The 16,725-nt window shown below is 49.7% G+C and overlaps 1 protein-coding gene across 1 annotated transcript; it reads right to left on the reverse strand.

The window, feature by feature from the left end:
- Positions 1-7: 7 nt before the first annotated feature.
- On the reverse strand, positions 8-14,435 carry NCOA5 (nuclear receptor coactivator 5; the record flags this gene model as incomplete). The annotated part of the gene is given in 10 exon segments (XM_008944103.1): positions 8-371; positions 373-574; positions 967-1,281; positions 3,244-3,443; positions 5,374-5,500; positions 5,644-5,759; positions 6,015-6,383; positions 9,745-9,811; positions 13,632-13,739; positions 14,249-14,435. Coding segments are annotated over 10 exon segments (2,031 nt in total), but the record flags the coding sequence as incomplete, so codon positions are not given.
- Positions 14,436-16,725: the final 2,290 nt, after the last annotated feature.

A 16,725-nucleotide genomic window follows, 5' to 3' on the forward strand; every position in this document is an offset into this window, starting at 1 on the left:
GGCTCACGAGGTGGGAGAGTGCAGGACCACTCTGGATGAGGGTGTCCAAGGCTTTCTGTACACTGGGGTTGTCAAAGTTGATACCAGAAGATACTGGCCTTTGAGCAGGGACGTTGCTGGGCGCAGGGAGGCGATTTTGGTGCTGACCATAAAGCGACTGAGCTTGTGGAGGTGCTCCAGGTCTTGGACCTGCATTCCTTGAAGGGCCCTGGAGAGCAGGAAGCTGCGTGCTTGGAGTCTGCAACCTCTGCTGAGCCTGGTTTAGATTTCCAGCACTCATCTGTGCCGACCGGGCCTGACTGCTGGCCATGTTAGCAAAGTTCTGGTTGGGGGTGCTGCCCGCCGTGCCCGCGGAGGCGGCAGGGCCGCTCTGCAGCGGGGCTTGCGTCCCCGCTGTTAAAAAGACTGAGGATCTTTGCTTGAAGCTCCTGCTGAGGAGTAGAAGAGGACACTGGAACAGAAGGGGCAGAGACCAGAGGCTGAGAACCCTGATGAGCTTGAGAGCTTGGAAGACTGGACTGGCTACCCAGAGATGATCCTGAAGGTGCCCCCAAAGACTGTCTTGACATGGATGCTGGGAAAGAGAGGAAAAAGGGTTAATGCTCTGCAAATGCCCTGAAGGGGCACCTAAAGAAAACTAGGCAAACAGCTACCAAAGACAGAAGCATGGGTGGATACCCAACCCCTGGAAGAGCTGCAGGCTCTGATGAATCCAAACTACTCAGCAGAACCGTTGCTGCTCATGTAGCACCCAAACCAGCTAAGGCAGTCCTGTGGTTCCGAGAGAAACCAGTATAATGGTTCTTTCACATGAAAGACCCAAGTTGTCTCAGGACTGCCAAGGACATGCCCACCAATAAAGAGAGGGCCTGTGTGAGGAAGCTACACCACCAGGACTCCTCTGCACTCCCAGGTCTGCTTTCCTGTCCCAGCCCAGAGCACCCACAAAGCACACGATTAACTTACCCTGCAGAGAATCAGCGCTTCCCCTCAGTAACCGTTCCTTCCGGTCTCTCAAGTAATTAATTACTTTATCAGTCTCCTCGGCAGTTAGATAGCGATTGTCTGCCAGCAGGTTCTGAATCCCTGGAGGGTGGCCCCCTCTGACACCCTCCTCCACGGGGGGCGGGCGCTCCCGCTCCTGCAGCACAGCCTCATCTGCCATCTTGGCAGCCTGCCGCGCGATCTCCTCCCGCTCCTTCTCCCGCGACTCCGTCTTGTAGCGCTCGTAGTTCCTGGCCACCAGCACCATGGCGTCGGCCTGGGGCATGTTGCGGTGTTCTGCACGAGGGAAAGAAACACCTTCAGCAAAGCAAAGGGGCGTTGGCAGGAAACGTCTGGCCTCACGCACACCAGCACCCCTCACTCGGCGGGCAGCACCGATTTGTGATCACGAGTGTAACGCAGGAAGCTTCCCAGGCACACGGTAACAGTTTGAGGTCCTCAGCCAACAGATGGCTCGAGGCTATCACCCAGCAAGGCCCTCCTTCTCCTCCACGGCTGAAAGATGCAGGATCAGCCCAACAAATGTCTGTCTTGCCTCTTACCCAATTAACAGGAAAAGCAGCTCCCTCTACCTCTCACATAAATGCTCTGTACTCCAAGGGGAGGCAGTTCCAGCCATTCTACTGCTAAACCCTTGGTCAGATCCAAAACTTGCCTCCAAAGGCTGCTCAGGCCTCCCAGAGGAGGCCAGCGATGGGAATACTTCTTGGTTCTGTACTGCCAGAGCCTTCACCTAGTGCAGGTGTATGCAGGAGCTGGGGAGAAGTGCGGGCTCAGCGTCAGGTTGCTGCTCACAGCTACTGCTCTGGGGCCACGCACAGCAACCGAGCCCCGAGCTGATCCAGTGCACAACAGTCAGCCCTGACAGCTGGTGGCTCTTTCTGGTTTTGTTTTTGTTTTGGTTTGTTTTTTTCAGGTGCCCTTTAAAGTTTTTGAAGTCATTATTTCCACCTCACCAAGCACACATGCAAACATCCCCCTGAACACAGATTTAAGCAGGGAGATCAAGAGCACCTTTACCTCCCAAAAGTTCCCAAAGCTCTGGGCACTGCTCACCCCTGCAGAACACCAAGTCCTGCCACCCTTTGCCTCCTAACAGGAAACCAAATGCCATTTTAACACTTTTGGAAGAGTTTCCTGAAACTCACATGAATGGAAAGGTGGCCACGTGCAGTTCAAGCAAACATATTTAATCTCTAGAAAGCTGTGGATGAGCTGAGGTTCTTATCAGATCTGATACATCATCAGATCCACTAAAGAGAAGAGAAGCTTTGGTGGGAGGACAGGTACTAAACCAAAGGAGTTAAGAGTTAAACCAAGGGCAGTGGAAAGCTGCATGAAACTGTGCATGAGAGTGTTTCTGCAGGAAATGAGGGAATCCTCCTATCACATCTGCATCCAGTGTTAAACGAACCCAGCTTCTTCAGTCTGTCAGCACACAAAAGACAGCGACTGTGCATTTGGAGGCTGATTCTCACAGATGAACCTCACAAAATGTTCCTCGAGGACACAAGGGAGACCTAACATCTGAAAGCTCAGCCGTGGTCAGACAGACCTGTGTGAACAAGCCCCTGGAGAGGCTCACAGTCGGAGCAATGGGCTGCCTTCCGAGATCACGGCCTGACAGGACCTGTTTTCCATACCTACACACGTGCTCACAACCACCAGCTCACACCCCGAGATGTAAAGTGATGCAACAAGTGCAAATGGCACTAAAAAGATGGAGAACTTATACCAAATCACTTTATAGTTCTGTCTTTTTATACTATACCTCTTCCCAGTTTCAATATCAGAACTTTACCTTTCCCAAATACACTATTCTGTTTTCCTTAAATTGCAATTGGTTTTAACATCTGTCCTGTAATGTGCCACATTCTAAACATGCTCTCTTTGAGATCAACAGGTGACTAGTGGAGGCTGGAACAGTGTTACTCAGAAATCTGCCCAGGCAATGCAGTCATTTCTAGTGTGGCCTCAGATGCAAAGGCTGGTGATGTTACATGTGAGGAATGCAGCTGAGATTCCCTCTTCGCAGAAATTAGATAGTCCTTTTGACAAAGGACGAGTAAAGTATTATGGAGGCTTGTAAATAATGACATTCACATTTATGACAGGGTGTCAGTCACTAATAACAACTTATGTCACAGCAAGGACAAATGTTGTCCTCCTGTGTGGTTCTTAAAAGGAAGAGTTCTCAAGCAGCACTTCGAACCATGCAGCCCACCGAGACCTCAGTACCTTGTGGGGTGCCAAACATGATGTTAACAGTGCAAGAGCGGTGAACTTGATGCTGCTGGGTGATGACAATGGCAAAAGGAGACCCTCCTCTGCTCACATCGTCCAAGGCTTGCGTCAGCGACATCTCTGTGTTGAGGAAGATGAGGTCCACTACCATGCCCAGATCCCGCACCTTCCGCCCCACCGACTCTGCGTACTCCCTACCACAAAGCAAAGCCAGCAGAGTTTAACAGGTCAGTCACATTCAGAAACAGAAATCCTGCCACATTCACCCTCTCCATCCTCTTAGATTCGCTCTTCTGATGGCTTGCCAAACTTTACATGGTTTAATGGGACAGTATTAAGGCAATCTCATTGTGATAGTATAAAAGATCATTTTGACCTGAATCGGTCATTTCAGTTTAACTGAAATCAATTACAAGTCAAGCCTTAGCTTAGCTGAAGAGCAGTGTTTGCAAAGGGATTTACAACATTATAAATTTGTTTACGTACAAATGTGTTTAGACTGAACTCATTAAGCGAGGTAATTTATGCCTGCAGAGACCCGAGGGCCACACAGCAGAGCAGCCAACCTACAGAAGTGCTCACCTGGCTACGTGCAGCATCTTCACTATTCAAGCGTGCCTCACTCCTCCTGCTCTTGCTCTTTCAGTCTACCAGCTGCTCTCTGCACTAACCCAGTACCAACAGGGCATCCACAGATCCACTGCTCCTCTGTCCACTGTCCTGCAGCCTTCCCATTCCGAGCACAGCCACATCTCACACACTCAGCTCAAATTACTGACTGCATACTCTGAGAAGATGCACATTCTCAGTTCTGATGGCAAACCTCTTCCAAAAGGTGTGTGTACGATTCGTCATCTTTGGATGCAAGCACTGTGACTAAAACTGTGTCCCCCCTGACAAGTGTCTGTTTAAGGATCTCTAAGTTACACCCAGGCATATGTAATTCACTTGGGAGTCACCTTTCAACAGGTCTATAGTACATGACATCGGTGCCCCAATACCCAAGAGGTAACAACGTGCTCCACCTCGATCCTTAGGATATAAAGCTGATCCTCTTGCACAAAAAAATCTCCTTGTATCAAGCACAATAACTTTTAGTCTGTTAGAATACCTTCCAAAGACTTTTAGTCACCAAGGGATAAATAATCTAAGATTTCTTTTCAAGGTTTGTTCCAATAGGTAATCAGCTCCATTAAAAGCAAGCTACAGAAGTCTATTTCTAGGTTCACTGCTTCCCTTGTTCTGATTTCCTGCTCGGTCTTCTACCACCAGATGGGGAAAGAGCCATCTTGCTCCTTCTGCCTCACAGATACAGCAAACTTAAGTAAGAACAACTCTCGATCTTCTTCCAAAGGGGTAAGGAAACAGCTTTCCCTTTCCCCTTGACACACATTTTCTTCAGACTCCAAGCCAGATCTATGATTTATTTACCTCTGTGCTATTCTTCAACATATTTATTTGTACAGATACAGACATCAGACTGGTGCCACCATGACAGCCCCACTCCTGCTGTACCAGGTGCACCCCCCCGTTCCCAACACTGCGCCTGCCCCGTTACCCCAGTAGATATTCAGACTGCCACACGACATCACCCTGGTTACTGCTCACACACGCGGCTGACATCGCTCGTGACTACTTTCAGCAGTGATTTCTGTGTTTATTTCTGGCACGCTGGATTAACAGGAATGACTGGTATCTAGCCTAGAACCTGATCCAAAGGGGGCTCTGAATCAAACACCCCCACAACTCCACCATGACAGCTGCTCTGCACTCTCTGCTCATCAGCACATATTCATTAATAAGTTCCACATCATTCAACCCATGAATAACAGGGACAGGCCACTATAACCTGTCACGACCATAAGCTGATAGGAAGAGTAGGTAGAAAAGTTACCAGGAGAAGGTACAGTGATAGGTGACAAGAAAGGAACAAAAGCACAAGCTACAACGTTTCTCCATGCCATCAACACATATTCTCAGAACACCAGGGGCTGTAGATTTCTGAGGCCTCTAAAGCCACACTCATTCCTCAAGAGCAACCTAAACAGCTTCAAGGGAGGACTAAGTTTAATTCCATTTTCTTCTACCATACAATAATAAAATCGGTCGTAACTATTTCCTTACTTTGTCTGTTTATTCACTACTATCACAGAACAATCCACAGGTCTCTCCGCATCAAACCGCCTCTTGATTTCTTCGTAGTACTGGCGGTACAGCTCCTCTCGGCGCCGCTCCTCACGCTTCAGGCGGTCTGAAAACAAGGGACAGAGCAAATCACGCCCTTTGGACCTGCTCAGATCCACAGAAGGCAACGCGCTCGGTACTGCAGGCACCTCCTGCAGCCTCCCAGAGGAAGGACGTGAATCTGCCTCTGAAAACGTGACAGGTACTCACCGTCTGAATTCACTGGGGCCCTGTCGAAGTGCTCCTTGTAACGGTCGTAGTAGGAGTCCTCCTTCCGCCGATAGTAGTCCTCCAGGCGAAGGTACCGGTCGTAAGCTTCATCTCGTCTGCAACATGTAGAGAAGCAAAGGGCGTCCATCTCCAGCACAGCCGCAGGCAGCAGCTCTGGCCATCACACAGACCTTCCTGGAGTTTCCTTGCTGAAGCACCACCCACTCCCCACAGGACACAAAGCAGGCACCAACTGTCCCCAGCCAGAGCAATCTCCTTATCTTAAATGCCCAGCGTCACTCAAGCCAGCGCAGCCACTGAGGCACGAACGCCATAAAAACAGCTGGCAAATACAATCCCACAGAGATTACCTGTACAAAGGGTCCCGAGGGTCTCTCATATCCCAGGGATCCCTCATATCCCGCGGGTCCCTCACATCTCGTGGATTTCTCATATCCCGTGGGTCCCTGTATCGATCATAGAGCGGCTCCCGGGGGTCACGAAGATCTCTGACGTCACGAGGATCCCGCAAGTCTCGTGGATCCCGGACGTCCCGCGGATCTCGCAGGTCCCGCGGGTCCCTGTGGTCACGGGTGTCTCTAGCTCGCATGTCTCGAGCATCTCTGGAATCTCGCCCGTTTCTTCCGTCCCTGCCATCCCTGGGGTCTCTGCGTGGGCTCCCCCGCAGAGGGGAGCGGTCGCGCCGGGCGTCCCGCCCATCCCCGTAGGCATACAGCTCTCTGAGGAAAGCACCAGGGAAACGCCGTTAGACCGGCAACGGCTCCAGCGCAGTCACCCCCAGATCTCTCTTACCTCGGGCGCCAAAGTGACACTTCTCTCAGCGGCTGAATCCTCCCTCCTACCCCACAAGATCAAGAATTGCCCAAAAACACATTTGATGGAACAGCCTGGAGAAAATTCTTGATTCTACTGTTTATCATAGTCAAATAAGACCCAGAAAGCTCCTTACTGGAGCATCACTAAGAGTCGAGTGCCTGTGGAAGAGTGAACAGGCACTGCAGAAAACACCAGCTCAAGGTCAGCCACATCTGTCAAACATGTTTTCTCCAAATTCTTTGAACAGAATTCAAGATGCTCTAGCCTAATACCCCCAAATATTCAATAGTCAGGAGCACTTAAAGGATCCAATAAGATCACCAGTCAACGATAGCAGAACACTTGAAATAATTTGTTATTGGCATAAGATTTAAAAGGAGCTCGTGGTGACCTAAGACACAGTAGGTTCCATGTTGCCGTTGGATTTGTGCTGCTAGCAGAAACATTGACAGCCGCTGCCATATCCTGCACTTGAAGGTAGTTGCTGTAGAAAGCCAGCCTCTGTGTAGGATGTTGAGAGGGTACCAAGGTCAGCCAGCACCACATCTTCCACAGCGACAGGCTTCTCCATCACACCTGAATGACCCGGCTCATTCAGACTTTGTACCGCCTGTCTTCAGAGGCAAGGAGGAATTAACATTCCAGTCTTCACTTTTTCCCAAAACAGTAGGGTTCTTCCAGGTCGTATTTTGTTTCCAGAAAAAAACCCATAACGCAACTGTATTCTAAGCCAAAGATAAAAAAGCCTTGCAGAGAAACTACTGAGCTTCCTGTGTTTGGAATGTTCTTTCCCCAAGCTACTGACAACCACTGGAAATAGAACCAGCTTTTTGTATCTTTTTATTTCCAAAACTTTAGAGACTTTGAGAATCCTCTACCAGCCTAGCCTAGTCTATGAAAGATAAGCAGAACACAAGTCTGCTCCTACTACAGCGTGTTCATGTAGCAGTCCCTGGAGAGAACAGTGGGAGCAGTGAGTCAGATGAGCCCGAGTCCAGCGTCGGGCAGAGGGGGCAGGAATGAGAGGGACGTGCAGAGCCCGTGCACGGGTATCAGCGCTGGGCACCCAGCTCTGCTGGTGATGCACAGGAGCACCGACACTCTCCACTTGCATACCAGATACAAAACAGATCTTGGGACAAACCACACAGTTGCCACCAGAGCATAAAGCCTCCTGCTGGAAAAGAAACTGCATTTACACACGAACCAGTGTGAGGACCTCGAGCCTGCTGGCCACACAAATCTGCCTTGTTTGTGATCTGTATGGAAAGCGCATCCCCCGGGAGACTCGTCACCACCCCCTTGCCCCAGCCTACAGCGACAGACAGCAGAAGCTCAGGGGAAACTCCTGATTTGCTCTAATGGACACTGAGTGATCTTCCTGTAGCTGTGGGACTACACAGCGGAACAGCCAGATTTAGTGCAATTGTTTGGGACATATTTATTGCAGCTGGGGCAAGGGTGACCAGAAGTGGCCACGTTCATTATCTGCAGAGACAGAACGATCCAGAGCAAACAGTGTGCAGCTGTGCCAGCAGCAGCACGGACGTGGCACAGGTCCCCTCTGTGCCACTGCTGCTGCCCAGAGGCAGCAGCACGAGGGCACGGACGCTGCTTCTTCCACCCTCCATGGTCTGGCCCATATCTGCTGGGGACTCGGTGCCACCGCCCAGCGCCGGCGGCGCGTGGAGCCGCGTCCCAGCATCGGTGGCTGTTACACACGTGCCTGCATGGTCCAGGGTCCCTCGCCAGCAGCTGTGCCCAGGACTCGCTGCCCTGACCTCGCTGCCACCCATGCACACAGTGCTGCTGAGGACCTACTGCCAGCGACAGGGGATGGCCGCTGTGTCTGCAGTGCCAGCTGGAAGCCCGTGTCTGCCACAGTGGCAGTCACTGCTGCAGTCCAGCTCACCGCCCAGTGCCCACAGCACCTCCAGTGCTCCTCAGGGCCCGTGACAGAGGCATCTGCTCTTGCACACGTACAGGATGACACAGGTTCCAGTGCCCATGGCACCAGTGCCAGCTGCTCATCCCTCTGCAGCATGCTCCGAGGAGCAGCACTCGTGGCATGGGTGCCTGCCTCACACCCACAGTGCTGCCCAGTACCTGTGGTGCCACAGAGGCCAAAGCTGTGCCATCGCTGCCCGCTGCTCATGCACGTGCAGGATTCCTGGGGATCCTTGTGCCTGTTCTGAGCACGCCTCACACCGCCTGGGCCCGAGGCATCTGCAACAGGAACCACTGGCTGTGCCGAAAGCACTTCCTGGGCCAAATGCCCCCACGCTCATCTCTTTCCAAGTGTGTCTGGCCCCGTGCAGGGTAAGCACAGCACGTACAAAGGACTCAGATGATGCCAAGAACTGCAGTTATTAATTCTGGGTTTTTTCTTGGTGGTAGATGTCTTGCTAGTTGCACTTTTTCATCATTTTTGTTGTAGTTTCACAGGTCAAGTTAGTAGAGCACAGCAGGCACGTGAGAGCTCCGTTACCTTCAAGCCCTACAAGGCCACTCCGTGTGGAAGGCTCTACAGGAGGCACAGGAGGGGCACGCTGGATTCCGAGCTGGCGCTGCAGCGCGGCCGCGTGCGCTCCCTGGTGACGCTACGGGGAGGAAGCTGAAGCCATCTCCCTGTGCCAGGCCAGCCCACGTCTTCTCCACTTGCCAGTGATGTCACACAGGGGAAGTGCAGGAGCTGCAGGCGCTGTGCCTGCCGAGGGGCAGGGAGCAGAAGCTGGCAACACGCGTCACTGACTGCACAGAGGGGAGGGGTTCCAGGTCCTGACCACTCAGCACACAGGCAGAGGGGATGGTGCAGCAGAGTTGCTTGCTCCATCCCAGTCTCATTTCAGCACTGGAAGTTTTTGACATCAGAAGAGGTGAGATCCTGAAGTCCTCTGCAGCATGGCACTGGGAAGGATACATCCCCTCGGCGTTCTCTAGATACGCCTCAGCTTCTCTGACACTTGAGGCAGAGCACACATCAAGTGCCTTCTTCTCACAAGTCTCTCACAACCTGTGCTGCAAAACATAATGCTGAGCTGTATAACGGCTGCAGACACGAGGTTTTCCTCGTGCCTCCCGAGGTGCCAGCGCCAGGAGGGCTCCTACAGGCGAGCGGCCACGTCCCCACTCTCTCGCTTGAGCATCTCTGTTTGACTGGGGAGGTGGTGGTGGGGGAGACACAGACATTTGGCACAGGCTGCTGGGCTCACGCCCCAGAAGCCTGACCTTCCTAGTATAACTCACTGCTTCCAGGTACTTTACCTTCGTGCCGGACTGGACCTTGATGAAGCCTTACTCATATTTCTTCTTTCCACTGCTTTCTTAATATCTGTAAAGAATAATCAACCCATCTGTTCAATGCTATGGAACAAAAAACAGATCATCAGCACAATTCAAATGAAAGCAACTTAAGCTCAACAACATCCAGATGGTGCAAGAAAATCCATTCAGCAGAGAGACATTGTCACTTTGACAATTTTTTATTAAGTTTAGATAGTACAACATAATGAACTTTTCACGGATTTCTCTGACTTCAGAATAGGGTGGCCAGCTCAGGTGATGTTCTAACCCTTTATGTTCAGATCTACATCCAGACTCTTCATTCCATAAGAGAATCTCTTTCTTCTGCAGTCTATGAGCAAGCAGAAAGCGACTCATGGACTCTAGGAGAAAAAGCAGAGTCTGAAAACTTCCAAGAGAGGAAGCTGATGGCCAGCACAGTCTTACGTCCACAGCCAGTCCTGGTCAGTGGAGCATGCTGCTACCCCTGTGGAAATAACCCAGGGGTTCTCAAGTGGCACATGGAACTGCCTTCCAGGGGACTGCTGCAGCATTAACTTGTACAGCCTCTACCCAGAGGAAATGGATCCAAGGAGCCCAGGGCACAAGCTCCTCAGGAATTCAACACGGTGCATTCAAAGCAGCACTGTTAACGTGATGCAAGCTGAGGCAACAGATCAGAGATCTGAAAACTGACTGGCTCCTGAGCGTCTCCATGAAAAAGACCATGAAGCAAAATACAAAGAGAGCTGAAGAAATAGCATCTTGCCCTCAACCAGGAAGAGCAAGAACTGGCTGGGACCCACACTGGTCTACCATGAAGAGAGAAAGCCTTTGTAACAGTGGGTGGAAGAGGAAATGTACGGGAGGGGTCAAGAACACACAGAAACTACTTCAGGTGTTTTACTCTGACAGCCTTTGAAGGAAAACAAAACAAACCTTGGTCCAGTCTGCTCCCTGAGAATCCATCAACAATTCAAATTTGTTAGTTATTTGTATTAATGACTTTCAAAGCTCCTGCAAGGGAAGAAACACACCAGTGTCTTCAGGCAGACTCAGTCTTAACATCTGCTGTAACTTCCCTAACTACCCTTTACTACTTTAGGATTTAAATGAGAATTAAGGGATTAGTTCTAATTTTTGCTCATCAGTTGAGCAGCAGCATGTTCTCTCTTGTGCATGTGGGATGACGATGAGGAAGGGGATGGAACAAGTGCAGTGTGAAGATGACCTACAAACACAGGACACGGCGCTGGCGGGACCACCCCACAGCCCCTGCAGGGCGAAGGAGAGCTGCCCTGCCCACTGGCACCAGCTCTGCCCCAGGGGCATCTTCTCCCTGCAGCTCTCTCATCACAGATACAAACCCCTGGCTGCGCCGGTGGCAGTGTTAGTGTAATGCAACAGTGGAGCAAAACTCCCTCAAAGCCCTTTACCTTCTAATTAGCAATTAGATTTAACACTCAGACTGCATAACTGAAGTAACTGTTCTCTTCCCATTTATTCTTTAGCTGCAAACATTTTTCCCCTTCAAGTCAAGTGTTATCTTTAAGCAAGACACTATCTGCTTTCTTTGGTTTAAGATTTTTTATTTTTTTTTTAAGATGCCATTGCAAAAACCTATTTTTTTTTTTACACTCAATACCACACATTTCTTTCAAATAAAAGTATTTAAATCTGAACAAAAATATTTTTCTTTCTCTTGTGCAAAATGAACAGACTTAATGACACTTAATGCCAACAGCATTTACACGTTAAGTATTTGAACACTGACAAAATTTCCAAGAAAAATAAGTCTTCTGTCCTGTAGGATTTTGAGCTGCCAGGGCCACTGCAGCCACACAGTGGGACCTTCTGAACAAACGGAGGCAACAAGAGTGTCTTGAGTCATATTCCTATCTCCAGTGCAGCAGTGGCATTGAGCTAGAGCTTATCTTTTAGCAAAACACCCAATTCCAATTTAAACATCTTCAGTGCACAGATGCCACCAAGCTCCAAGAAGTTATTCCAGAAGTAAATTACTTTGCTGTTAAGGAAAACTGTTTATTTCCACTTGGGACTCGCCATACCTACACCTACTAGATTAAAACTTATTCTCTCCAGGTCTGCCTGACACAGCTCCCATCACTCCGTTATCCTCAGGCTTTTGCTAGGGCTTGCTCTTCAGCTCTTTTAAGATTTCTTCAGTTTTTCCCTGAGGGTTCTCCAGTTCAGCATGATCCTTTTTGAACTGGGCAGACCAGAACTGAAGAGAGCACTCCAGCAGCAAACCCCCCAGCTACCAGCCCTCTCTGACAGGTCTGCGGCTGGTGCCGCTGAGGGTGACCAGTGCTCTCCTGGCTTACTGAAAGCTCAGCAATGCTGCACCCTGCTGAGGAAGAAGTCCAGGCCATTCCACCACCAGTGACCCAATCTTCTTTATCTCACTCTCTTTTCAAAAACGTAAGCGTGTGTTTTCCTTCCAAGTCACTTAGGAAAGCACTGTACAGCCAGGAATCAGTTTTTCCAGAACGCCACTCAAAGCACTGGGCAATTGCATCCATGTTACACTGGAGGCATTTGAAATCTGTTTGACCCGATGTTTTTAATTGTTCTAGGTTCTTAATCAAATCAAACATCCTGCAAAAGCCTTGTACAACAACACTGCTACTTTCAGCCATAAAGCTTGAGACATCACAAGTTAGACAGGACTTATTTTAATTGACTTTAATTAAATCCCTTCTCACTGTCAGGGGAGTGAGTCCCTTCATCACCAGGGGTCTAGCCAGGCTCATCCCATTCCCGCCTCACATCCTCAGCACTCTGCTGTTCCCTGGAAACCCCCCAGTTTTCCAAGGCCTACAGAAACCCAACAGTAATAGCCTAGGCAGGTCTCCATTTCACTGTACCTGGTAGATATGAGATGATAGAAACATGAACTATAGACTTACATAGCTTTTTTATTTTTAGTGCTCTAGTTTTAGTAGCTGCTGGTTTATTTTATTACTGAAATCGAAATGATATTAAAAACATCTTCTGCCTCTTCAAAAACAGCAGAAATGTTAACTGAAGAGTAGGTGTCCTTTCCAGTTCCAAATGTCATCATTTCCAGCCATTTAAGCCAGCCATGGCTGTTCCTGTTTAAGCTTCTAGACTTCAACACTGCCCACAACTTCTTGCCTTCCTACCCTCCTACCTACTTGCCTCCATTTCCATGGTCAGGCTCAAGTCTCTTACTGCACACATACCTTCCCATAAGTTACTACTTACTGCTCCTTTCATTCCTTCCTAAGTCACACTGTTTTTCTTCAAATTAGCACAGGCTTACTTCAAAGGTTTGTTTTTTTGACTGCATTTCATAATATCTCTGAGATTTCTAATCGTTCATTTCTGTTTAAGTTTGCTCCCAGCATGTTTAGCAGAATTATTTTCATCTTTATGAAAATGACCTTTACAAAGCACCTCCTGTTTCTAGCACTAGGCACGGATTGACTTCAGATGTGCAAGAACTCCCAGTTAGGATTAATTATCTATCAGGTCACAACACGCTGTGACCAGTTCCTCTAAACCTGTCAAGACAAAGCCCAGAATAGGTTTACAAATGGTTCTGAAACACGCGTGAGGTTTCAGTGACCGTGTTCCAGGGCCTGCACGTCGAGCGGTTTCTTTCAAATACACATAACCCAAGTTCAGAGACAGACCTGGACAGCAGAGGAACCACACAGCACTGAGAGCAGGTGATTCCAAAGGCCGACACCTACCCAGCGAGTGATTTTAGGCTAACACCAGGCACGTTTCACACAGTGATCTTTCCAGAGAGCTCTAAGAGCAGCTCTCTGCACGGGAGCGCATGCTGGGTCAGTGGGAGAGCACGGAGCACGTTTCCTTACCTAATCTATACCCTTTATAAAGGCGGCCCTTCTCCCCGTCCAGAGCAGCCTGGACGTCCTCCAGCCGGTCATACTGCACGAACCCATAGCCATGGTACATGCTGAGGGCTGGAAAAGGCAACAGCAGGGCGAGACCGGTTACAACCACGGGACAGCACCCCCCCGCCCCCGGCTGCTCCTGGCCCCGCTGGCGAAGCAGCAAAGGGGTTCTGCCCAGAAACCAGCTTCCTGGGAGAGGCCACACCTGCCAGGATGGACATGCAGAGCTTAGGGACTCTGAAATGGATTCTGTAGATCAGCTCCCTCCTGATAAGGAAGCGACCAAAATGCAGCCCAGGAAGTGACCCAGATTTGATTCAGAGACTATGAAGTCACTTGAGAGAGCATTGTAACATCACTGTGCAATCCCAAAAGCCAGAGCATAGCTCACATATGCACATTACGTCTCAGCTATGCTGAAGGAATCCCATTTTTGGGGAAAATTATCATTAAAAGGTCACTTTTAGGAACAACATTAGTCATTCCTCTCATTGTAATCAAATAGCATTTGACAAGCACCAAAGTTACATTTGTCACCAAATTCCCAGCCAAAAAAAGGCATAAGATAAGATACTAACCCCTGATTTTGCCATATTTTGAAAATATCTCTTCCATTTCTTCACGAGTCATGTGGTCTGTGGGCAAATTGCCGACAAAAAGTCTTCTTTCTAAATCCTGAGGATTGGTGCTGTTAGTGAAGTCACTCTGTTTGATGCTATTGCTCTTGCGTCCTCGAGCCATTTTGCTTTCGCTCCAAATCCAACTCTTCGCAAAAAAGAGAAACGGCCATGCATATAATTCCAATCCATGACATCAGATTAAACTGGAACAAGATTAAACTTAACAGCTTTGCAGACTAGAAGCCAACTGGGTCTGCTTGACGCAAACTTCACTGCAGATAAGTCTCAGTGTGAGGGACACGGGGGCTGGCAGGAACAGGCAGCACAGCGCTCTGCCGGAGCCTTCCGGCGGGACCGGGAGGCAGGGAGCCTAATGAGCTGGCTGATAAGTTCTCATGGTTTAACTATAAACTAAGAACTAAAACTCATTTTCCACTAAAACATCTTAACTTCAGGCTTTTCGATGCACCCATTGTTGTCCTATCTATTCCTTCAGGCCGCTGGTGAGGAGCGTTCAAATCTATGCAATATTTTAACAAGCGGAAACGCTCATTGCAACATCGCATAACAGGACCAAGCACTTCACTGCAGGCCCTGGGCCAGACACCAGCAAGTGCTGCTTGAACACTCCTGACAACTCCTACATCACCCCCCTGCGCATGGAGCCCCAGCTTTCCAACAGCAGACAACAGCACCTCTCGCTGGCCCCCGGCCCGAGCGGTGCGTCCGTGTCCCCACCAGTGTCGGATCCCCCAGAAGACGGGTCCAGAGCTGGCAGTTTATCCCCTGCCCCGACGCCGTGCCCAGAGCTCCGCCTCCCCCCGGCACTCACCCGCCCCGCAAAGCCCCGCAGCACAACAGCCCGACAGAGAGCACTCTGCCCAGCTAACAGCACCCCCAGGCCCCACCTGGACTTCCACTTGCTCCTTAAAGAGTCGCCGTTACATAAAGCCTAAAAAAAATGAAACACACTGAAACTTTCAAAACGAACTTGAGAGCTTGAAAACTCTTTAATGAAGTTGTGATATTTCCTAAACATTCATCTGCAGGAGTGCAGGATGGGCTTTTCTGTTTATAACATGCAAGAGACCGAGAAAAAGAAAGCTGGTGAAATTCAGCCTATCACCAGAAACTGCTCCTGTCGATTGCAAAATGCCAACAACCAACACACCCCTAACAGTGACCTGCAGGAGTTAGTCTCTAAATAAACAAGCAAGATGTCCAAAATATAAAATGGTTTTACATGAACACTTTTACAACACTCAACTGGCATGAAAAATACATCCACTCCAGATCTGAGGTATGAAATTTGAGGTTTGATTGTTGGGTTGGTTTTTTTTTAACATCCACATCACTTTCTCCATCTGTTCGGAAGCCCCGCAGGACAGGAGGCAGGGAAAGAACATCTCCCAGGCTGATAACTTTAAAATGAACTGAATTGGAGAGGAAAAAACCACAGTGCCTAAACCAAAGTCAAAGTGATTTCTTTTGCCACATTTACCTCAGTCCTCCTGTAAGTTTGTCCACACACACAGTTTTACCTTCCCCACCAGGACTACCCAATCTCATCCTATTTTTCTGCACAGAAGTTCTAGATTTCTTTTATTCCAGTATCACAGCTCAAGTTCTCATTGCTTGTGGGGAAAGTAGCTGTCACAATTCTCCCAAAAGGAGTGTGCAGCTATGAGAAGTGCCACGGGGAGCCCCGCTGGGAGCAGGGCAGGGTCCAAGCTGCCAGGGACACCTGCAGCCAGGCTCCCAGACCCTCCCAGCGCCGCTGCAGCGGCACCACCCCCGGGCTCGGGACGGCACGACCCACACCCCCCCAGGGGAAACACGGCTCAGCTGCTGCTGGCCAGTCCACGCCCAGTACAGACAGCAGAACGAGGCTCCCTCTCCTTTTGTCCAGGGGCGGGCGGCAGACAGTGGCTGGGTCAAGAGCTTTCCACGTGAAGAAAAACAGGAAAGCATTTTTTCACCCACTCAAAACAAAGCACCAAATCCCAGACACTCAGAGGAATTACAAGAGATCTTTCATATAAGGGCATTTACTGCCACTCACTATTTCCCACGTGGTGGATTAGATACGTAAGGGCTGTGGAGTACCCAGGTGAGCAACCAGAAGAGGCCAACCACACACCGGGGCAGCTTCAAGGCGTCAACCCCCCGCGCAGAAACCGACTGCCAGACCAAGCAGGCTGTCACAGCAGGACAGCCCGTGTCGGTCTGTACACCAATACATCCTCGGGAAGTTAACTTAAAGGCACATTTCCCTAAAATCTTATATTTGAAAGTGAAGTTATTTATTAGTACCACTACAGCATCAGAAAGCAAGAGACAGCAGAGGCAGGATACCAAAACTAGCTTGACACAAGTGGAACGTGGGCTCCTGGGCAAGGCAGGAACAAAGCTAGCCACCGCTGGAAAGAACGGTG

Source organism: Merops nubicus, unplaced genomic scaffold (genome assembly GCF_000691845.1).
Source record: "Merops nubicus isolate BGI_N331 unplaced genomic scaffold, ASM69184v1 scaffold42467, whole genome shotgun sequence".
Lineage (NCBI taxonomy): Eukaryota > Metazoa > Chordata > Aves > Coraciiformes > Meropidae > Merops > Merops nubicus.